Raw genomic sequence first — 23,432 nt, 5'->3', positions numbered from 1 at the left:
ATAAGTCAAGATGTTTTATTTAAACATGGACGGCACATTTATAATTTTTTCTTTCTTTGATACCTCAATTTTTGTTTTGACCAACTTCCTACCAATCACGCTGACCCGGGACCTCTGCTGACCTCACCAGAAAACACAGCACCATCTGGACTGGAGAACATTACATTACAGGTCATTTAGCTGACGCTTTTACCCAAAGCGACTTACATTGCATTTTGGGTTTTTAACCCATGGCTTTTTACATTTTTGCCTGGGGAGCAATTAGGGGTTAGGTGTCTTGCTCAGCAACACTTTCACATGGGACATGGGGCAGCCGGGACTCGAACCACCAACCTTGCGGTTTCCAGCGCACCCTCTGTACCCCTGCGCCACGACGACCAAAATTATTTGAATATTTTAGGACCAAAAGTTTATAATTTATATGACAAAAAATGGACACTTGACTTGTATCGTGTATCAATACAATATGGTGTTCGTTCTGTACTTTGGGGTAAACAAGAAAGACAGCGAAGCGGTTAGTGTAGTCCTTCCAGCTTAGTTCACAAACACGTTTATTCCCTTGTATTAAAGAATAGACATCAGCAATTAGATATAAACAACATTAGATCCACCAGAACCAACACAGTTCCTCTTTGGTTCTGGTCCAGTACCTGAAGGCTGCTGAAGCACCAACACCTCAGACCCAGCGTCCACATCAGTCCGTGGAGAACTATGTTACCCACAATCCTCTTTCTTCATCAGGTCTGATAATCAGACAAAAGTTCTACAGCTGGACGATACAATCAGTTTTTCAGAATAAGGGCACATGATTAGTTTGTTTTTCAGAATAAGGGCGCATGATCTTTATAGATTGATCAATCAGATGTTTCTTTTGTCTTAAAATCCATTGTTTTATTTGTTCTCATTCAATCAGCTGCACAGTCAGCTTATCAAGCCCCACCTCCTCAGCAAGCTGTTGAAACAGCTGTTTTGCTGCCTCAGGAGGTCCAAGTTGTCCAATCACAGTTCTGGGGGGGTGTCTAACAGGGGGGCGGGGGTCTGAGGTTCCCTCTTGTAGGTTTTGGGAGGAAGTTTGGGGACAGTGTGCCGGGGAGGGACGGGGGGGCCGCCAAGGGCGAGGTGCGGGAGGGTCGGGGAGGGAAGGGGCATCTTCCTGGAGCCAGGGGTGGGAACGGGGGTGACAGGGGTGAGAGGAGGGAGGGGGGGTGGGGAGGAGGAGGCAATGGGGACGGAGCTGATGGAGGGTGAGGAGGAAGCGGTGGAAGGGAAGAAGGCCTGCAGGTCACAACGAGGGCGGCCCTGAGGAGGGGGGAGAAGGTGTAGAGGAGAGCTGAGAGGCTCCCGAGGGGGCAAGGAGGGGGGGCTGTCAGGGGGAGACGATGATGAGAGAGACGATGAGTAACGAGGTGGGAGCAGCTTACAGGTGGGCTGACGAGGGGGGACAGCAGGGGGACTGTCCAATGTCAACATCATCTGAACAGAAAGGGGGGGAGGAACAAAGATAAGAGGGAGAAACTGTGTAACGAACTTCCACTTTGAAATCCAGTCTGAGATCTGACTCCTACTTGTACATATCAGATACCTTTAAGGGGGACGAGTCAGTTGGGGCCGAGTCTGGACGTCTGCGAGGAGGAACGGGAGGAGGAACAGGGACCTCCTCAGAACCACGACTGAAACTCACCATGGAGGAGACAGAGGAGGACCCTTAGATGAGAGAAACCATGTGATGTAATCAGACCTGTACATGTATTACACACGTCACATATAAGGCTCTCCGTAACACAAGAGCATCTTATTACTCATCATTAATAGAGACAAATAAAAACAACTCCAGGTTTCTCTTCAGCACTGTAGCCAGACTGACAGAGAGTCACAGCTCTGTCGAGCCGTGTATTCCTTTGGACCTCACTAGTAACGACTTCATGAACTTCTTCAATGATAAGATTCTGACTATCAAAGAGAAAATTGATGGTCTCCTGCCTTCAACCAGTGCCGACCTGTCCTCCGATGTAGGAACCTTGGATGCAGCAGTGGGCCCTGATGCCTGTTTGGATGCCTTCTCTTCCATCAACCTTGATCAACTGACTGACTTATTTTCAAAGTCTAAATCTTCTACTTGTCTCTTGGATCCGATTCCGACTAAACTGCTTAAGGAAGTTTTTCCTTTAGTTAGCACATCCTTATTAGATATTATGAATCTGTCTTTGTTGACAGGACATGTACCACAGTCCTTCAAGGTAGCTGTAATTAAACCTCTTCTTAAGAAACCTACTCTTGCTCCAGAGGTGTTGGCTAACTACAGACCTCTCTCTAATCTTCCTCTCTAAGATCCTTGAGAAATCCGTCGCAAATCAATTATGTGACTTTCTACAAAACAATGCTTTGTTCCAGGATTTCCAGTCAGGATTTCGAGCGCATCATAGTACAGAAACAGCACTGGTGAAAATTACGAATGATCTTCTACTTGCATTGGACAATGTTTCTCTGGATGGAATTGTTGTGGTATCCAGTAGGACTGTAAAGAATTTTGAGTTCTCTTGGACCAGGATATGTCCTTTAACTCTCATATAAAGAAGACTTCAAGGACCGTCTTTTTTCTACGTAATCTACGTAATAAATCCAAAATCAGGAACTTCCTGTCTCAAAGTGATGCAGAAAAATGTGTTTGTTACTTCTAGACTGGATTACTGTAATTCGTTGTTATCAGGCTGCTCTTGTAAATCTCTTAAGCCTCTCCAGTTGATTCAGAATGCTGCAGCACGTGTATTAACAAGAACTAAGAAAAGGGATCATATCACTCCTGTGTTAGCTTCTCTGCACAAATAAATCACTTATATTTATGTGTATATACATTTATATGTGGTGTATTAGCTTCTCTACTATTACACACACAGTGTTACATAGATCACACAAACCGTTACACACATCACTCACATACACCGTTACACTCACACAGGTCTCACACACACGCCACACAAACACGCCGTTACACATGTCACACATCCACACCATTACACAGCGCGCACACTGTTACTATAGCATTGTTGTGAAGGTGTGGTGGACTTACTGGAGTGAACAGGGCTCCTGGGACCTTGTGGCGAGTCAAACACACTGCCAACGTCTGTGGAGCTGGAGGTTGTTGAGGCAGGGGGCGGAGTCAGAGGAGTGCGGGGGGAATTGGGAGCTGAGACAACACCCCCTTCCGCCTCGCTGTCAGGGATGCGGCTGTAACTGATCTTCCTAGGCTCGTTTTGCAGCGGTGTCGGGTGCCGCATGGTCCCGGGCCTTGCTGAGGTTGGACGGATTCCTGGAGACTTCAGAGGACAGGTGTACTTCTTCATCTGCAGCGCAGGGAGGGAATATTTAGACGTATTTATCATCACACTCACTGCTGTTATTATTATTAGTAATTTATCCATCATTAAGCTGCTAACTCATCTCAATATTAAAATCCTCTATGTTATATGCATTGAACGTATTCTACATATTTCATGTCATTGGGTTATAGATGTACACATGACATCCATAACCCAAATTCTCTCTACTGGGAGAGGATAACCTGTGTTGCCATGGCAATACTTACAAATCGAGGCAATGATCGGGCATTTCGGGGTTCTATCTCCAGGGATTTGTTGAATAGATGATCAGCGAAGTCTTTTTCGGACAGGTCCTCCATTGGGTTTAGGTTCTCAAAAAACCTCTGCTCCATGAAGAGAGAACACAGTCACACCTCTGACACCACACAAAATCATTGTGAAAAGGGAGTGACATCTTTGTCACACTGACCCTGATGTCGCTCTCCACTCTCAAACAGTACGGTTGGTTCTGGTACTGTTGGATTTCTCCTGTGATTTCAGCCACCTTTCTCCTCTTGCTGAAGTTGATCAGATCTTTGCCATGTCTGCGCAGGAAGTCGGGGTTACCCTCCTCAGTCTTCAGGATGTTGGTCAGGTAGATTCCTGACAAACGGAGAAAATGACTCATCATTTAACTTGTCATCTTTACAGTAGGGCTGTCAATAAAAAAACTAAAACAAATTAAAGCTGCGAGCAGCGTTGGACGAGTCCTCACTACTCCGCACGTCGGGGCACTGGCCAGACGGCTAGAAACGCAGCCAAGAACTTTTGCGGCCGTCGGCCAAAGTATCCAGGAGTCAGTTGTCGTTAACCATAAGAATCGACGGCAGGAATGCTGCTTTGCAAACTTCGTCTTTAACATCCAATTTCCTTCAAATTCTCCATCACGAAGCCACATGTGGTCAATTTCAGGTTGGAATTAAAAGGAAAAAATCAATAGTTACACAGTATTTTCACTTCGGGCCGAGAGTACACATCCCCAAGGTGTCACTCGTGATAACCAGGACATTCGGATGTACCAATTTAGAAATTAAAGCATCTCGAAATGCCACCTTTGTTTTTTGTCCCAACTCTGTTTTACTTCCAATGCAAAAAGCTTTGCGTCTAACTGACAGCAGCTAGCCGCCGTTTCGTTTCCGCAGTCAACTCAGTGGTCAACTTTACTTCCGTTTAGACCTCAAGTAAACAATGTTATAATATTTTGTCGCATTAATCTCGGCCACATTAATTGCATAGAAAAACGGTTTTATGTTGACACCCCTAGTTTAAAGGCTTTATAAAAAGACAGATGCAAGTGTGTCGGAGCATACCAAAGAAGGGGACACAGGGGGGGTTGATGGAGCGCAGTTTGGCTAAATACTTCTTGTAATGATCTTCACTCAGCTCATGAGCTTCCTCCAGGATTTTTCTCTGTCGACTGGGAATTTGCTGGAAACCAAAAACAAAGTTTATATAAGGATCACAACATTTGTAAACCAGCCACTGAACATTTGCACTGTTATTGCATATCCATTTCTTACTGTTCAAATTGCATAACTATTTCTTACTGTACATATCTATTTATTCACTTATTATACTTTACATATGCACATACTCTGCACTTTTTGCTATTTTGCACTTCTGGTTGGATGTTAAACTGCATTTTGTTGCCTCAGTACTTGTACCCTGTGCAATGACAATAAAGTTGAATCTAATCTAATCTAAACCTTTCAGAAGATTCAGTCTGAACCTGAGCATCAAGGAGTTAGGGTCTTTTCTTACCCCAAAGTGAGCGTTAGGGTGTGTCCTTACCTCAAACGTGTGGTCCAGCCTGTAGACCGGGGACGAGTTCATCGCACTGACCACCTCAAGAACCCCGTTAAAATTGTTGAGTTCCTGAAAGACTTGCAAGATCTCGATGATCCGAGAAACGACGGCGACTCGTTCCTCCAGGTTCTCGGTTTCTACCATACATCTGCATGTGAGATGGGCAAGGTAACAGAGTGGAGCTTGTGTGTTTACAGGTGAGTATTGTTGGTGCTCCCTCTGTATCGGGGGCTGAGGTCCCCTGATTAGGGTGTTTTGGGCTACTCGTACTTTTCAAACCAGAGCGTGAGGTTGGTTGTGTGTCGTATCATCCTCAGCAGGTTAGGGGAGTGAATCTCTTTGTCTTCTTTGGTCCACACGCTGCCGACTAACTCTGACGGCTGCACAGCCCTGCAGAAAGTCAAAGGTACCACAGGTGAGACCTGCTTTAAAGGATTTCTATACAAACCTGAATCGTAAAACATGTGTTTCCCCAACCCTTACCATTATATTGGGGGGGCAGGGCACCCCCGAGAAAGTATCAAAGTTCATTTTTATAATACTCCACTACTCCCTTCACCCCGCCACCTATATGACTATTAATATTGTTTTTTAATTCTAATGGTTTCCGGTTAGATGGACTACGATTACAGGCTCCCTTACCTGTAGAAGTCTGATTCCAGCAAGGTGAGCTGCCGGCCAATCTCGATGGGATGAAGAGTCATGAGGTCGAACTGCTCGGTGTTCCCTGGTTTACAGGTGTGCCACTCGATGGGAGGAGGAGAGCTCTGGAAGGTAATGCTGTGACTCTGCATGCTCACCTGAACCTGCTTCTTCCTCTGGATGATCTTAGTTATTGACTCCACCCATTTCCTCATTGCCTTACCTGCAACACATGATTTATTTCTATCAGTAAGCTCTACGCGGTTTTTCAATTCTCACAAGTAGGTACTTAGGACTAATGACTAAGAGGTGCTCTCACAGGTAGGTACTTCTAACTGATGGCTGACTGGTGTTCACAGGTACGTACCTCTGACTGAGGCGATGAACTCCTCCAGTCGTCTCAGCAAGTAAGCGTCTCTCTCAAAGTCGTAAAAGTGATGCTCCACCCAGTGACGACACACATTTAAGACTCTGCGGGAAGAAGTGGAGGAAGCATGAGGAACAACATAATGTGACATCACACTCATTATATCATCACTTTCATGCATCTCTGTGCCTCTTCTACCTGGGCTGTGTTTAGTCAATATTATTGCAGTGTTGTTAAGGTAAGGTCGAAGAACTAATTAAACTATGAACTATGAATAATACCATAATAATAAGTTCAGTCCTTTTCTTAAACAAAGGATGCTAAGTGAGTGAAAGAGCCATAAAAAGGCCAGTGCTTCCTATCTGGTCTCATTTAGCATAGAAATCTGAACATTAGGCATATAGGGATTGTGTTAAATAAAAAGATGTTCAAAAGGTGACACTATGTGAGCATCTAGGGTTCTTTTATTGTTAAAATCCTGTGAGGTGCATTTGTGATTTGTGATATTCATTAAATTAAACGTAGCCAAATCATTTTTACTAGTTCAAATCCACCTGTATCTGTTTAAGTCCTTCTGACTTCTCCTCATCTGCCCTTGATATAGAGGTCCAGGGGAAATTATGAGGAAGATGTGTTTTTGACTCCGCCCCCAGCGTTGGATTCCTGCTCTGGACTCCGCTTCCCGTGCAAAGCCTGTGAGCATCCAGGAAATATCAGTGTCTACCTGAGTTGGACTGGCTGGACAAACTCTTTACGGAACCGTTTGAGTTCGGCGCTCAGCGGCTGTTCTCCTCCGTCCATAGGATCCAAATCGCTGAGCCTCGGCTCTGGGATTTCAAACCTGAAACCACCACACATCTGAGATCAGATCTCAAACCTGAAACTTCCACACACCGGAGATCAGGGCTGGATTTTAAAAGTCAAAACGCGCATTTTAATCCTCGATGCGTTGTATATTATAAAAAGAGTAAGAGCTACCGGCCTTTTTTATTTTATATTGCAATACACTACAGAAGGTGCTGGAGCCACCAAGTTTTAGTTAACTAAAGTAACGTTAGCCTTGTTAACTTATCATAAGGTTTACACTTACATGTTGGAGAACAGAACCTCTCAGGGTGAATACTTGCTGACGCTGTTTCAGTTCTGGTAAATGCAGTGTAGTAAATCAGTGAATTATCCCAGTAGCCCGTCTTTTCGTTCGTTCTTAAACGTTAACCTCCTACACTTTTCAAACTAAATTTTTTTCACATCAACACAATTACGAGAGATCTACTCTAGCATAATAAAAACTATGATACTATAACCTACAATGTGATAATGAAAGCTCGGTGTGTTTTTCTCTTTCTCTTTTAGTACTAGCCGACCCCTCTCACCCCAGACAAAACCTGTTTGTGCCCCTTCCATCTGGCAGGAGGCTGAGGTCCATCAGGACTAAGACCTCCCGCCACACCAACAGTTTCTTCCCGTCGGCAGTCGGGCTCATCAACAGAGCCGGTCCCCCACTGACTGACTATAACATTCCACCGGTCACTCCCCCTCATACTGCACATGTCACTTTAACTGCAATTTTTCACTTTGTCGTCACTCGTCACTTTGTTACTTGTTGGCTAGTGCACTTTATGCTTAATATTTTTTAACTTTTTTAATATTTAAAATGTTTAACTCTAACTTGATTCTCTTGTTTTATACTAACCCATTGCTTTATTCTACTAACCCATTGCATTACCATTTCATTTTACTTTATTACTTGTGCACTTCTGTCTTGTTGTCTATTGTCACACTGTCTACTGTCACGCACCAACCGCCAAGACAAATCCCTTGTATGTTTGACATATTTTGGCAATAAATGTTTTCTGATTCCGGATTCTTAAGCAGCGTGCACCAGTTTGTCCTTCAGAGAGGCTTGTGTATCCTCAGATGAAGGAGTCTGAACTGAGAGCATCCTCAACATGCTCGTCACTTGCAGAGACTTTATTGCTATTTTCAGTTACTTTTAAAACTTTATTTGCACTTTCTCTTTACCTTTAAATGCATATTTGCACATTTTGTAATACCTTGTTACTCAAATACATTTGAAGTTCCAACTTCAACACTTTTGAGTCATCGTTTTAATTTGCTATTGTAGGAGACTAAAAGGACCAAATTCCCTTCAAGAGAAAGGGACGTAACCCTGGTCACACAGGGGTTAAAAGGGAGCAGAAAGTGAATGTGTGAGATATGTTATTGGATTGAAATAAACGGCCACACTTTGTAGCCAAAAGGAATACTTGCCTCTTTGTTTCCACTATGGTAAATGGTCGTTAGAATAGTCGACTAATCAAAAAAAGTCAATAGATTAATCGATTATGAAAATAATCGTTAGTTGCAGCCCTAGGTTTAGTGTAAGCGGCCGCCATCATCATCATCATCACCTCTGTGGAAGACGTCAGGGAATAGTGGTCAGTAATAGACACTAGGAGATCATTTTATACAAATCCAGCCAGATCTCAAACCTGAAACATCAAAGAAGGTCCCTCAAGTGGTGAAAGGGTTGTGATTGGCCCCTGGTGTGTAGAAAGTATTATGATTGGTCCCTGACGTGTAGAAAGTCTTTTGATTGGTGCGTGAATTGTGGAAGGTGTTGGGATTGGTTCCGTAAAGTGGAGAAAGTGTTGGGATTGGTCCCTGTGGAGTTGGCAGAGGCTCACCTCTCCATGAGTAGGTTGAGCAGGTCCTGAGGTTTACAGAAAGATCTGTAGGTGGTCAGAAATGTCCGGACAAAGTTTGGATCTGAAGGAGGAGACAAAAGAAAACAACAGAATAATCAGTTGAGTGCCAGTAGAGACATCTGGTTCATACAATGTTTGCCCTGGCTTTACACCTTCGGGATGCCGACTGACGGGCTGGTGGAGGAGTGGTGCAGACGAAATGGCCGTCGGGGAAGAGGTGGTGTGGTGCAGACAGACACCGACATTTTCATTTTCTGGTGCATGCCCTTTGTTCGCTAGTGGGAGTGTGTTTACCTGTGTGTGCGCATATGTCAGTGTGCCCATCGGAGCGGAACAAAGCCACGTGGAGAATTCTAAACGTAAAAAAAAAGAAATCTTGGGGGGCAGAAGTGCCGCTTGGGGGTTGTGTGCCTGCCTGCCTCCACCCATACAATGGTAGGGGAAACACTGCCATATCCTGTTGTTTCAACAATCTATTTACTTTACATCTGACATAATACAACAATCAAATTAATGAATGAGATGAGCAAATATTCTTCAAACAATATATATTCTCTATCTGCAGGTTTAACAGGTTGCATCCCCCCCCAAAAAATGTCATATTTACCTAGTAATCAAAGCCAGGTTATCATGAGCTGACGCCTCATTTCTCAAATTATGATTCATTAATGTGATCTTATGCTTAAACAACCGTTGAAGAACAGAAAAGGGTTTGTTTTTCTGTCAATCAATGTGAGACATCACGTCTCACCTGATGCTGTCTTTAAACACCTGTGGGACATTACGTCTCACCTGCGTACATGTGAAAGGTGAGCCTCTCAATCAGTTTCAGGACCGTGCCCGCTTTGACGATGGGAATCCCGGACTTGGACTGGACATTTTCCTCAAACACCACATTCTCCTCTGAGTCCGGCTTAGCAAAGCGGTACACCTCGGCTGCCGGTAACCTCATCTGCTCCTCCTTCTCCTCCTGCATCATGGCGGAGTCCAGCATGCGCTCTAGCGTGCTGCGGTATTGCAGCGAGATCAGCGCCGCCATCCAGCCGTTCTTTTCCTCTGCGGACTTGGCTGCAAACACTACGCTGTTCCCGTCCTTCAGGATGATTTCGAAGGCGTGCCGGTACTCGCCCTCCTTGTCGTCTTTGTCATTGATCTGGACTTTGCGCATGAAGAACTTTTCTTTCAGCCGGTACTCTGCGGTGGAGCCGGCGCCTGGCAGCCGAGGCGGCCCGTGGTTGGACTTGCAGCAGATCATCAAGCCATCAAAGAGGAAGATGTGGCGCTCGTGTTTGGCACCCACGCGGGTCAGCGTGCCCTCCATGATGAACTCGTTGCAGCACTGGCCGATATCCTTCCCCTCCCAGCCGTCAATGTTTTTCTGGATTTCATTCATCTTCTTGATGGCAAGGTGCTTTCCCTTCATCTGATGGCTGTAGAAACGACACGCTGACTCGCTGCGACCACAGAAGAAGAAAAAGTAGTCAGGGAGGATCTGACTTCAGGTCAGATCTCAGTAAAGAGAGAGATGGACCTGGTCTCACCTGGAACTCAACTTTGAGAAACAATTCAGGATGTTTAAAAGAGTCCTCAACCGAGTCCAGATGTTCTTCACCAGTGATAAATCAGGCCAGACTAAAAAGTTTTTTTTTTGTTGTGCTGGACCACTTTAGCTCCCTAACAGGGACCCATTAGGCTGAGGAAATGCTGCATTATGCATCATGTAACAGAATGATATAAGACATATGTTTCTTCTGGTACCTGTTCAGAAAATCTATATCTATCTATTATTGCACTCTTTTTATGTATTAAACGTGTATTATTGAATTTTGCGCATAATGCGATTAATCGCTGTTAATCACAGAACAATCATGTGATTAATCAAGTTAAATGTTTTGATCTTGGCCCAGCACTAATGTATATAAACACAGTACCATAAACACACAGCTTTATTATAGTACTGTCAGTGTACACTACACAGATCAAATCTTGATCCACAATACCATAGATACATCCCTGATTATTACATTCTTTAGACACACAGACCGAGCCGTAAGGACCGCTGTTATTGTATCACAATAAAAGCCTTCCACAAGATGCATTAATTGAGAAACAGTTGTTTCTTTCTATAAGAACTGAAGAAAAACAAGACCAACAGCGAAAAAGTGCTGTCTGTTAAATGTTAGGTTCAGAAGCTTGATAATCAGTTTAAGCTTAAACCCCTGAAGTATGTGAGCAGGGTTTCACAATACACTGCTCCACCAACACAGTCAGCCTGCACCCGCAGTGTCAGCCCACATCTACATCGTCAGCATATAGCTAGACCGTCAGCCACTATCTAAACCGTCAGCTTCCACATGCACCATCAGCCAACATTTGGACCATCATGACTTGCACTGATTGGAGTCAGCCAAGGTTGCTTTTGAATGAAATGTGTCCATTAGTAATCAAGGATCGTTAATGAGCAGTATCAAGTTTACCGTATGGTGTAGCACCATCAGTCCCCACCTGAACGGTGAGCCTACACCCTCAACGTCAGCCCCTATCTAAACCGTCAACTTACATGTATAGCGTAAGGCAACATCTATTCCATCAGCCTACACTGTCAGCCTCAATATGCAGTGCATAACATCTTACTATCTAAATATCCACCACATCAGGGAACCTTTATACCATCACCCTTGATATGTAACATCAATCAAAAGGCTACACCGTCAGCCTCTATATACACACTCAGCCAACAAGCTGCACCGTCCGCCTTCACCAATTCTGTCAGCCTCCACCTACACCGTCGAGCAACATCTACAGTCTGCATACATCTAAACCATGAGCATCCATCCCCAACGTCACCCTCCATCCAAACCATCTACACAATAAAGCTACATCTGCACAATCAGCCTATATCTACAGTGTAAGCCCTCACCTATACCCATTAGCCAACATTCAAACTGTCAGCAGGCATCTACGACAATAGCCTCCCCATATAAGAATATAAGAAATGGAAGTCACCTACGTCCTCATAGCCACCTGCCAATCATCCAACCATCTCCACCGTTTCTTCTTCTCCTCTTCTTTTTGTTATGTAGGAATAATAAAGTTGGAACTTTATAAAACCAAACAACAGTAGAAGTTTCCCACTGTGTTCTTTTCTCTCTAACACATAATGAACAACAAGCAGCAGACCAGCACCGCCCAGATCCTGACGAAACTTCCTTTAAAACACACACACACACACACACACACACACACACACACACACACACACACAGTCTATTTATGTCAGGGGAAACAGGGAGGATGGGAGGAGCCCACCAGAATGAGTCCACGTGTGTTTAGCTCTTATTCCTGAACACACTCATGTCACTGAACATTAGTTCATATTTGGTCCTTTGTTCTTAACATATTCAAAAATAATTTCCGTATCCATAAGAAGAGACGAACATATATCATTAACCGGAGAACCCCACAAAGAACAGCTACAACTCATAAAAGATAACTAGAATCCCACAAATAATCACTAGAACCCTATAAACAACCAGGACCACTAGAACCAATTCAAGACCACTAGACTCACAAAACCCCACAAAGGACCACCCTAACCTCATAATGGACGAGTATAACTTAAGCAAAGACCTCCACAACCTGAAAAAAGGAAATGGTAGGGAAGGAATGATAAAAACCTGATAAAGGACTATCCGAGCCTCGTAAAAGAACATTAGAACCTTACACCAATACATCCTAATCGACAATTAGAACCCCTTCAAGACCGGAATACCTCAAACAGAATATATGATCGACCATCAGAGTGTGACAAAGAACAACGAGAACACCTCAAGCGACCAAGAGAACCCATTGACAGACCACTACAACCTCATAAAGGACCAAAAGAAATAATTAAGAATAACTAGGACCTCGTGAAGGACCTTAAGACTTCCATCCTATATATGTATATAGTATATAGGTGTGTGCTTGTGTGTTCAGGTGTATACAGGTGTGTTCAGATGAGGGGTGTGCAGGTGACGTAGAGGTGTGTTCGAGTGAGGTACAGGTGTGTGCTAGTGTGTCAAGGTGTATACAGGTGTATGTCCAGGTACCTGAGCCTCCTCTTGGCTAGGCTCCTGGAGCAAGTCCTCTCCATGCTACTCTGCAGGTTCAGCAGAGCAGTGATGGCCTGTTTCAGACACTCTTTATCCTCCTCTTCTTCACTCTTCTCTTCCAGTTGCTAAAAGAAACAAAATAAACGCATGTGGACAAAAGAGTCAGTCACACCTGAGAGGTGACACTACACAGAAAAAGGTTGCAGGATTCCTCTGAAGACCAGGACATGATGTTAGGGGTATTGATCCGAACTGACTATAAAATCAGCTATTACAAAACAGATCTCATTCTTTCACCTGCTGGAGTAAAAAGAATAAGAAGACTCTGGACCACAGAGTTTGTCTAAAGCGAACCATGTCAGAAACAGACTGAACCGGAAGCACGATGGTCAAGCGAAAAGACCGGCACCACGTCCAACCCAGACCTCCGTGCAGGTCCGGGAGCAGCAGCATGTCAACAGTGAGCTCATCTGTTCTGTTCCTTCAGGGTCCCGGGTCAGAACCAGATCAGCAAAAAGCTTCGGCCCCTTTCTTTCCCCCTTCAGCCATGAAATAATCTGCTGAACATGACTAGAGGTATTTCAGAGATTTAACCTCAATTGGGCCAAAGCAGCTTACAGTTGCGCAGTTGAAAGTCCCAGACTAGGACTTGATCCACAGGGTACTTGGTGTGACTGGGAGCCTTCAGCTGACATCATCATATACCTAAAGTCTTTAAATCTTCTTTAAATTTGTGACTGTACGGTCTGTAAGGTGTTAGTTAAGGATATTTTAATGTGTGCAAGGTTAAAGGATGGAAGCCCTGCTCATCTACTGGCCTCCCAGGGAGCCTCCTTACCAGATGCCCAAACCACCTCAACTGGCTCCTTTCAACGCAAAGGAGCAGCGACTCTTCTCCGAGCTCCTCACGGATGGCTGAGCTTCTCACCCCAACACTAAGGGAGACACCAGCCACTCTCCTAAGGAAACCGATTACGACCGCTTGTACCCGTTACCGGCAAAAATGAGGTTACATTATACTAGCACATCGCCAACATTGTGCTAGTCTTAAGGTCCCATGCTAGCAAGATGCAAAGTCAGCAACAATCAGTGAAAATGACAAAAGGCCCATGTCTATATAGATAATGTTTTGTTTCCTATTCATTTGATTTATCTGTTTCATGCAAATAACCCCAATAAATTACCTAAATGTAAGAGGAAGGATTTAATGATATTAAATATATTTGTTAATTTGCTACAATATAAATATTAACATTAAATAGACAAATTTACAAATATGAATATATTTGTTACTATAATATTATCTTTATATGATTAAGTATTTAATTACATGAATATCATTTATTCAAGTATTTATATAAAGTCATATACTTAAATATGTTCACTTTTGGCATTTAAAACCCAACATTGTTGTGGTACAGATGTGGCAGAAGTTTGCCGCAGGTATGGCACCGCTGTTGTACAGGTGTGGTTCAGGAGTCAAACATGTGTGTTAAAGGTATGGTACAGGTATTGCACAGGTGAAGCCATCCTACCTTGAGGATCTCAAACAGGTGTAGACAGTGGTAAACAGGAGTGAGCAGCAGTCTGGGCAGAACGTACTGAACAGCTTCTTTAAAACCTTCACAGATGGACTGAAGACAGACAGGACTTATTGCATCATCATCACATCATCATCGGAGGTGAGCTGGAGCCTACAGGTGTCTTATGTCCAAGACCAGGAACAGGATTTACCTGGAGGTGGAAGGCTGCCCCTGGCTTGGACACTTGACTCAGGAAGTGTTCATGGAAACCGGAGCGCAAAATTTCCTGAGCGTACGTCTCATAGGGGTCAAAGGCCAGCTCCTATCAATCAATCATAAACAAGAGCTATTCAGTCATCACTCAAATTATAACATTGATCAACAGAGATGTGAATAGACATAAAACAGAATAAACCAACTAAAACATCTTGTTACTATACATATTTTTATTAAATATATTTATGTATGGGCGTCCCAACAAGCACCCTGCCCCCCCGAAAAAGAGTCTGATTTACATTTACAATTAACCACTGATCTCTGCACACGGGGGGACTTCCACCCTGGTACGTACTTCCTCCTAACCCTAACACAGAGACATACAATCACACACTCACATTCACACATCTACGGGCAATTTAAAGTCTCCAATTAACCTGATCCCCAGAGCATGTCTTTGGTCTGTGGGAGGAAGCCGGAGAACCCGGAGAGAACCCACGCAAACACGGGGAGAACATGCAAACTCCACACAGAAAGGCCACTGGGCGGAATCGAACCCAGGACCTTCTTGCTGTGAGGCAAAAGTGCTAACCACCACGCCACCGTGCCACCCTGTATATATACACATATATACATACGTATATACATACACATATATACATATATATACACACACACGTGTACATATGTATATACATACATATATACACATACGTATATATACATACCTACATATATATATATACACATACGTATATACATACCTACATATATATATATACACATACGTACATGCATAAATATATATATACACATACGTACATGCATACATACATACATACATGCATACATACATACGTACGTACATACATACATACATACATACATACATACATACATACATACATACATACATACATACATACATACATACATACATACATACATACATACATGTATATAGACACACATATATGTGTGTGTCTGTCTATATATGTATATGTGATATCCAACAGACCTCCGCCAGGTCCTCGAAGCAGCTCCCCACCAGAGGATGAGGACTTCCTTCATCGGTCATCTCCACCGTATCCTCAATGAGACCCAGTAGCTTCACCGTGACCTCATGGACATCAAGGATCCGACTAAAGATGCTGTCTACGTCCTGGGGGACACACACCGGATCAATCACAGCAAACGAAAGAGCACCCAGGGGATGTTCAAGTGAGTACCTACGTGCAGGGAGAAGAGCATGGGACTGGAAGTGAAGGGCTCCCTGAACACCTTGATCAGCAGGTTGAGGGTCCTCAGGAACTGACGACCATCAGACATGAAGCTTCTCACCAGCTCGTAGTAGCTCTGCTCCTCATTGGCTGAAGGCTCCTCGTCCATCAGAGGGAAGCCACTGATGTCCTCCTCGTCCTGGTGGAACATGTCCATGAGCACCTGAGAGACGGACAGATAGACAGGTGATGGAGGTAGACAAGCAGAAATACATGTAGACAGGTGAGGGAGGGAGACAGGTAGACAGAAAAATAGGACATTTATAAAGAAGCTCCCAACTACTGTCTCTAGAGAGCACCATTGACAGTCTGCCTGCCTGTCTGTCTGTCCCTCTCTCTGTCCGTCCGTCCCTCTCTCCATCTGTCCGTCCGTCACTCTATCTGTCTATCCGTACTGCCCTCTCTCTCTCTCTCTCTCTCTCTCTGTCCGTGCATCCCTCACTCGCTCTGTCTGGCCATCTGTCCATCGCTTCTGTCTGTCTGTCCACCCGACGGTCTGTCCGTACCTTGTCAGCACACATGGCCACAGTGATGTCCTGCTGGGAGATCTCATAGTGTCGGATGTTCCTGACGTAGTTCCCTGCCAGCTTCAGGATGTCAGCAGAGATGTACTCCAAGACCGCCACCATATAGACCGACACCTGGTGGTCTATCTTGTACCCCAGCACCTCCTGAAGACATAAGGCATCGTGGGAAAACCAAGATATGTGTGGAGGATGGCTCATGATGTAGAATCAGAATCGGATTCTGATCTGATTAAGAAATCTGTAGACATCGTCGATCTGTGATAATATTCAGTGTGGAAAAGTTTGAATTTTTATGACTCTGAATGAGGCATCAAAGTGGACCATGCCAGACAGCAGTCGACTCCGGGGCGGACCCGCCCTCAGTCAGACTCTGTTTTGGCTGCGCGCTGCGGTGCTCAGCACCACCTGCTCCACCACCTCGCACCTCGTGCTGCTTGGACTATTTCCACACAGGACATTGGAAAAAAGAACACCAGGATGCAGTGTGCTACCACTCCTTCCTCCCTAGGTAATTTAGGATATCAAAAACTATTAATCCACTTGCTTGTTATGTAATCAATAAAGAAATGCATATTGTGAAACACTAGTGTACAGTTGAATTTCTGAAGGATTTATGTAATCAATAAAGAAATGAAAACGATGTAATGGCAATGTATAACTGTAATTGTAAGACAAATCAATTGAGTAACAATGCTTAAATATAATTGTATTAAATGTAACGTGATCAGCTAATGCATGCATGAAATACGTAAAAATACCGAGAGGCATTAAAAGCCCAAGTTACATTGAACACAACATTCAGTGTGATACCACATTGCACCACTTCAAATAACTACTCACCATTGAACGCACCAGAAGACGTCATGTGCTCAGAGGCGTGGACACTGCCTACCGCAACAAACTTTAACGCAATCATCATAGAAGGACTCTCTAAACCAATAGGATAGTTAGCACACCTTTTTCGATTTCTATATATTTAGGTGCATGTCCCTTCGTTCGGGATGCGTGGGTGAAACTGGTAGACAGTTAACTACTTGTAGTCAAAGGAGTCTCTGTCGCCTGTGGATTGGGGAAGCCTGGGAATCCTCGATTGAGGTGTTTTTACCTTTTTATTAAATTCTTTTTATTAAACTTTTTTGATCCGCGATATCCTTTGTTCGTCCGGGGTTTCTTCATTTTGAACACAACAGTAACACTTTTAAAAATTGTGTTCAGTTCCTGTTGGAGCCATATTTCCTGTTTTGTTACAAATCATTTATTTGTTTTGTTGGTAGGAATTATGTGTATTCACTTAATGTATTTTAAGTTCATATTTGAAATATCTTTCTTTATGATTTATTAGATAAGAGAGAGAGGGGCTGGGGCCGAGTCACGGGGCTTCCTTTTGTATTTGACGGGACATCATCACAGTCTTTAGAGCTTACGTTGTCCACAATGTTAATCATGTTCAAATTAAACAACCAAATGTAAATATACGGCATAAATGAGAACACAAATTCTTTATGAGTTTTCTATGTTTTCTATGGGAGCGATAACGTGTGAGTCAGGAAGCGGAGTCCCGGGCACCGAAACAAGGAAGTGCAAAAGCAGGCCACCGCAGTTCCCTAAAAATGTAGTTCCAGAATTTGTCTTCTTTGGAGATTGTTGACAATGTGTTCACTGTTCCAATTGTATTTAACAGTTATTAAAGTATTTCAAATGTTTTTTTGTTGTTGAATATGTTTGCATTTGTCCAATTTTATGTTTTATTTGTAGTTCTCAATAATGTGATTACTGTTAAGTGTGTTTGACACAGCTTCAACTTTAATAAAAGTATATTATTGAAATGATCTCTTTTTATGTTAGCAATTCTAAGGGGTTTTATTCTGAAATGTAACACTTTAAAATAATGATGTTATAAGAGTCATACTGTAAATATACATTCTACAGTACTGTATTACTGTTTACCGTAATTAGCATCATGGTAGGAACAGTAAAATAACGGTAATGCTGTTTCTATACAACACTGTACTTTTTTTTACAGTATTATACGGTTGTTGTAATTTACAGTAGGTATGCTGTAGAATTACAGTAGAATACAGGAAATGTGTCTGCCAGTAGATCATTGTAAATTAACAGGGACATTTGTTACAGTGTATATCCATGTGTTTTAATGGCGAGAGAAACCACTCTGGGATGAAGTATTTGGTTCAATGGGGGGACTCGGGCTCGGGTCATGAGACCAACTGCTGACGGGCAAAAATGGTTTCTGTGATCCACAAACTTAAGGAGCTTGATGGAGGGGCAGCTGTTAGTGTACAGAGAGAAGAGCTGATGGGAAAGAATGCAGTCGGTGCTGATGGTTCAAGAGGCTGAGACATGTTTTCCCAACCTCTCGTGCTTCTTCCTGCCGGACAGAAAGTCTGTGATCCACTTGCAGGTGGAGTCGGGCACGTGCAGCTGGCCGAGTTCGTCCAGCAGCAGAGACGGGATGATGGTGTCAAAAGCAGAGCTGAAGTCCACAAACAGGATCCTGGCGAATAGTTCCTCAGGAGTGCAGTCCGGGGTTGGTAAAGGTTTTCAGGTGGGACAGGACAAGGTGTTCAAAAAACGTCACAACTACAGAGGTCAGGGCGACAAGCCTGTAATCATTAAGTCCGGTGAGCCCTGTTTTTTGGGGGACGGAGATGATGGAGGAGGCGTTGAAGCAGGCTGGTACATGGCAGGTCTCCAGTGAGGTGTTGAAGATGTTGGTAAACACAATGCTTCAGGATGAGGTGGAGGCAGAGTCTGAGCCGGTTGCTTTGTGGGGGTTCTGTGATTTAAATATCCTATTGAAGTCCCTCTTCGGAATAGAGAGAGGCGTCAATGTGATGAGGATGAGGAGGTTGTTGGGGGGTCCCTATTGTGCTGGGAGGGAGAGACTGGGGGTATGAAGGGGGGGGGATGAATTCAGGACTGCTCCTTTGTCTGTCAAAGCAGAAGTAGAAATCGCTTAGCTCGTTAGCCAGGCGGAGGACGTGCATGAAGTGGGGGGGCTCTGGGCATGTAGTTGGGAATGATTCTGAGGCCCCTCCAGACTGATGTAAAATCGTTAGCAGAGAACTGCTGTTGGAGCCTCTCTGAGTACAGCCATGTACTGGCATCTCTGACGGCCTTGCCAAACCTGTATTTTAACTCTTTAAACAAGTCCCTTTCCCCACTTGTAAACGCCTGATCCTTTTGTACCCATAGCCGTCTGAGTTCAGCTGTAAACCAGGGTTTGTCATCGTTGTAACTCACCCTGGTAGGACACAGCTGTCTTCACAGAAGCGGATGTAAGCCGTCACAGCCTGTACATACTCATCCACTACTGGAAGCAGTCCTGAAAACATCCCAGTCCGTACAGTCCAGACACGCCTGGAGTTCCTCCTTAGCCTTACTGGTCCACTGCCTTCATTTCCGGACAACAGTCATACAGACACTTTCTGCCTGTATGCAGGAATCAGATGGATTAAAGCGTGGTCAGTGTCCCAGTGCAGCATGAGGGACAGCGTGATAGGTCCTGCTTATAGTGGAGTAGCAGTGGTCCAGAGTGTTCTCCTCTCTGTTGGAGTATTTAACTAATTGTTTGTATTTGGGGAGTTCATATGTTAAAGTCTCCAATGACCATAACTAAGCAGTCCGGGTTGGTCCGCTGCACACACAGTATCTGGTCGGCGAGCCTCCGTTGTGCGTCCTGCACATTGGCATGTGGAGGAATGTAAACACAGACCAGGACAGGTGGAGACAGTCTTACCTTCAGCAGTGGGTGAATCTTATCCACAGGCAGAGCCAGAGGATTCCTCCTCTTCCTCTTCTCAATGGCAGCTTGAGCATCAGCTATCGCCCACTTATCTATGGGGTGAGGGAAGCTTCTCTGGACCCGCTCCTGGTGGGAGGGGGCGGGGAGACAGGCATTAAGAATCTAGACTCTCGTCATAACACCAAACATCTGTGGTCCAAACATCTGGTGTTATCATCTGGACCTTAAACCCATCCCTGTGTGAGAAGTACTGTGTCTGCTGTCTGGGTTTAACTTATTATTACTTTTAGCAAATAATCACATGGTCATAAACACATATGTGCATGAGTGTATTACCTCCACATCCTGCACAGTTCTGGGTTGAGCCTGACACAGCATGCTGAGCAGCAGGAGGATCAGCTCCTCAATGTACTGAAGCGCCTCCTGCTGGGAGACCAGGTTAGGATGCACCTGATTGAGAACCTGCAACACACACAGTCACAAAGCGTTTTGGCATACACAGATGAGACCAGTGGATATCGGGGACCTAATTTATCTTAGTCTGCAGGTATGGGGCTGCCACCAGGTGTAGCAAAGCAGGTGTTACAGACTCACCTGTAGAACCGGGTTGTATGCAGAAGAGACTGAATGTTAGACTCACATTCATCAGTTGACACAAACACAATCACCCAGTTTCTCTGTTTCATGCTGCTGCTTCACAATAAAAGTCTTTCTGCACTTATCTTAATGTGGCGGTGTGTCTCCCTGAACAACTTATTTGGTAAGGGACAGTAAAAGAGATGATCACCTGTCACATAACACAGTTTATACGGTTTACCAGACAACCCGACCTGTGTGCGTGCCTGTGATTGTGAGTGTATTTCTACACACCAACCTGAATGTGTCTGTTTGGCCGAAAACAACAAACTGACTTCAACGAGCTAGTCACAGTGATTAAGGTAACAGGTCACAAACTCGTCATGCCTCACCGAAGTACTTAGTCATCATGAATAAATTAATCATCTATATATATATATATATGTGTGTACACACACCCATATGTGTGTGTGTGTGTGTACCTTCTCCAGAGAAGACACCAACAGGCCTCTCCACTTCGGTCCGTTCTCCTCGTTGAAGAAGTCGTACTGCAGCGGTGCCGCCTGCATTTCTGCTGCTCGGTTCACCCGTTTACATGGACGTTACCGGGATGAACCTGAGTCCGGGAGGGGGGCAGGAGGAGAGGGTGAAGCCGTGAGAACATCCAGCGGGGACAGGCCGTTCCTCCAGAACAGCTGTTGTCTCTGAGACCATCGTCTGCCACTCCAGATGTTACGGCTAACGGTTAGCTCCGTGGCTAGTAGCTAGCTATTAGCACACTGAGCAGTCACCACTCCATTCGAACGCTTACTGCGACGGGCACTTTATGCTGCTGTTAGCATGTAGCCTGTGTAGCTATCGGTCCACGAGCAGTAGGTTAGTGAGCCGACAGGTGAGCAGCTGTTGGTCCAGGTGAGTGTCCAGGGATTGCGGATACACAGTGTGGGTTCTTTGGGTTATTCAGAGGGCTGCTCAACGTTCTCCGCTCCTTTACTAACATGTTATCCCGTCCGGCGGAATGCTCCGTTACATTAAACCGCTCCTCCAGTTCTCTCACCGGGACTCACACCGGAGCCTGACAGGCGGACAGTCACCGAGCTGACGGCCGGTGCCCGTGAATGCTTGTTGGTTGTTGTGACCGGTGCACTGTAGGGCAGACTGTTGCGCGCATGCGCAGTGGACATGTTATGACGTACATCGTTTGTGCTTCATCGAGGTCGGCGCGTGGCAGCGATAAGGCAACATACTAACACATGTACACGTATACATCTACAGACATGGACAAGAATACACAGGGAGACACATACACACATGCAAATACACATCGATAGAGACATTACCATGATTATGTCTCTCCACGAGTTAACTAACTATACACATAACACCATCATACGGTAAAACATCACGTCATCATACACGAGGCATCATGTCAACATGACGTCATCATACAGGAAACATAATATAAACATGATCTCATCGTGCGTGACACATGGTGTAAACACGAAGGTGGATATCTGAGTTTTCAGGATAAGATGATTACATTACAATAGTTAGAGTAACGTTTTACAGGGAGAGAGTTCTTCCAGATCACAACGATCCGTTTCAACATCACGATGACGTCCTGTATGAGTGCTATGGATGAATGACGGGCGACGGTCACTCATGGAGGAACTTGGGAGCACCTAAACCCCTAATTACTAAACCATGGGTTAAGAATGCAATGTAAGTCGCTTTGGATAAAAGCGCCAGCTAAATGACCTGTAATGTGATGTAATGAATGCTGTTGACAAGACATTCTGGAGCCATACATGGTGTTCACCACACGCCACTGCCGAGCATTCACTGTCTCACAGGCCGTCTCACAGACTGTCCATGTTTGTACAGTGTCGGCGATGCAGGGAAAGCCGCTGCATGCCGTGAAAGACAGAAGAGGATCCCTCTATCAGGATGGACAGCCTGCAATGGGTGGCATGTAGACAGAATGAACAATGTAAAATATGTACAATACATTCAATTCATACCACAGAAATTATTCAAATATACTTCAATTCATTTTATTTTGTATAGCCCAAAATCACAAATTAGCCTCAGAGGGCTTTACAGTCTGTACACATGCGACATCCTCTGTCCTGAAACCCTCATGTCGGCACAGGAAAAACTCCCCAACAAATGAAAAAAAAAGGAAAAAAGGGAAGAAACCTTAGTGAGAATGTCAGCAGGCGGGATAATTGTGAGTAGCAAGCCAGGCACACGACAGCACCACTGCAGGGGGAACCACCATCAGATAGAACCACCATCCATCTACTTGAACTCCTCATATGCGTTCATCTCATCATCTCCTGCTCGTCTTCCTTTGACTTTATTTACCGTTGTACTGTTAGAAAATCCTGGTTTCGGCGATCCATGCTTCCCCCTTTTGGAGTGTGATGCACACGACCGATTATCCTGATGACGGAGGTCTGCTTTAAAATACTGAGACTGTTTAAGAGCGGATCAGCCTTAAACATGATGTAAACACGACATCATAATATTACATTACATGTCAATTAGCTGACGCTTTTATCCAAAGCGATT

At 44.4% G+C, this 23,432-nt stretch overlaps 1 protein-coding gene across 1 annotated transcript; it reads right to left on the bottom strand.

Annotated features, from left to right (window-relative positions):
• Window positions 1-519: 519 nt before the first annotated feature.
• On the bottom strand, window positions 520-23,024 carry sos1 (son of sevenless homolog 1 (Drosophila)). Its single transcript, XM_040185457.2, has 22 exons — window positions 21,341-23,024; window positions 20,619-20,744; window positions 20,277-20,408; window positions 16,499-16,663; window positions 15,946-16,155; window positions 15,731-15,874; window positions 14,708-14,818; window positions 14,509-14,607; window positions 12,971-13,098; window positions 9,672-10,333; window positions 8,859-8,940; window positions 6,896-7,012; window positions 6,172-6,275; window positions 5,805-6,027; window positions 5,433-5,552; window positions 5,148-5,310; window positions 4,667-4,784; window positions 3,787-3,959; window positions 3,584-3,700; window positions 3,068-3,341; window positions 1,583-1,704; window positions 520-1,473 (listed from the first exon to the last, which is right to left on the bottom strand). Exons 1-22 carry the CDS (start codon window positions 21,425-21,427, stop codon window positions 1,000-1,002), a joined length of 3,951 nt encoding a protein of 1,316 aa, XP_040041391.2. The 5' UTR covers window positions 21,428-23,024; the 3' UTR covers window positions 520-999.
• Window positions 23,025-23,432: the final 408 nt, after the last annotated feature.

The sequence above is a fragment of the Gasterosteus aculeatus genome, chromosome 9 (assembly GCF_964276395.1).
Source record: "Gasterosteus aculeatus chromosome 9, fGasAcu3.hap1.1, whole genome shotgun sequence".
NCBI lineage: Eukaryota > Metazoa > Chordata > Actinopteri > Perciformes > Gasterosteidae > Gasterosteus > Gasterosteus aculeatus.
This window is presented reverse-complemented; position numbering and strand designations above follow the sequence as displayed.

Excerpts from the sequence above, each read along its gene's own strand:
- sos1 (XM_040185457.2), bottom strand. The coding sequence starts at position 21,427 with ATGCAGGCGGCACCGCTGCAGTACGACTTCTTCAACGAGGAGAACGGA. Across the intron at positions 13,099-14,508 it reads ACCTGTTTGAGATCCTCAAG|CAACTGGAAGAGAAGAGTGA; the intron begins GTAGGATGGCTT and ends TGTTTCTTTTAG. Across the intron at positions 5,553-5,804 it reads CTGGAATCAGACTTCTACAG|GGCTGTGCAGCCGTCAGAGT; the intron begins GTAAGGGAGCCT and ends GACTTTCTGCAG.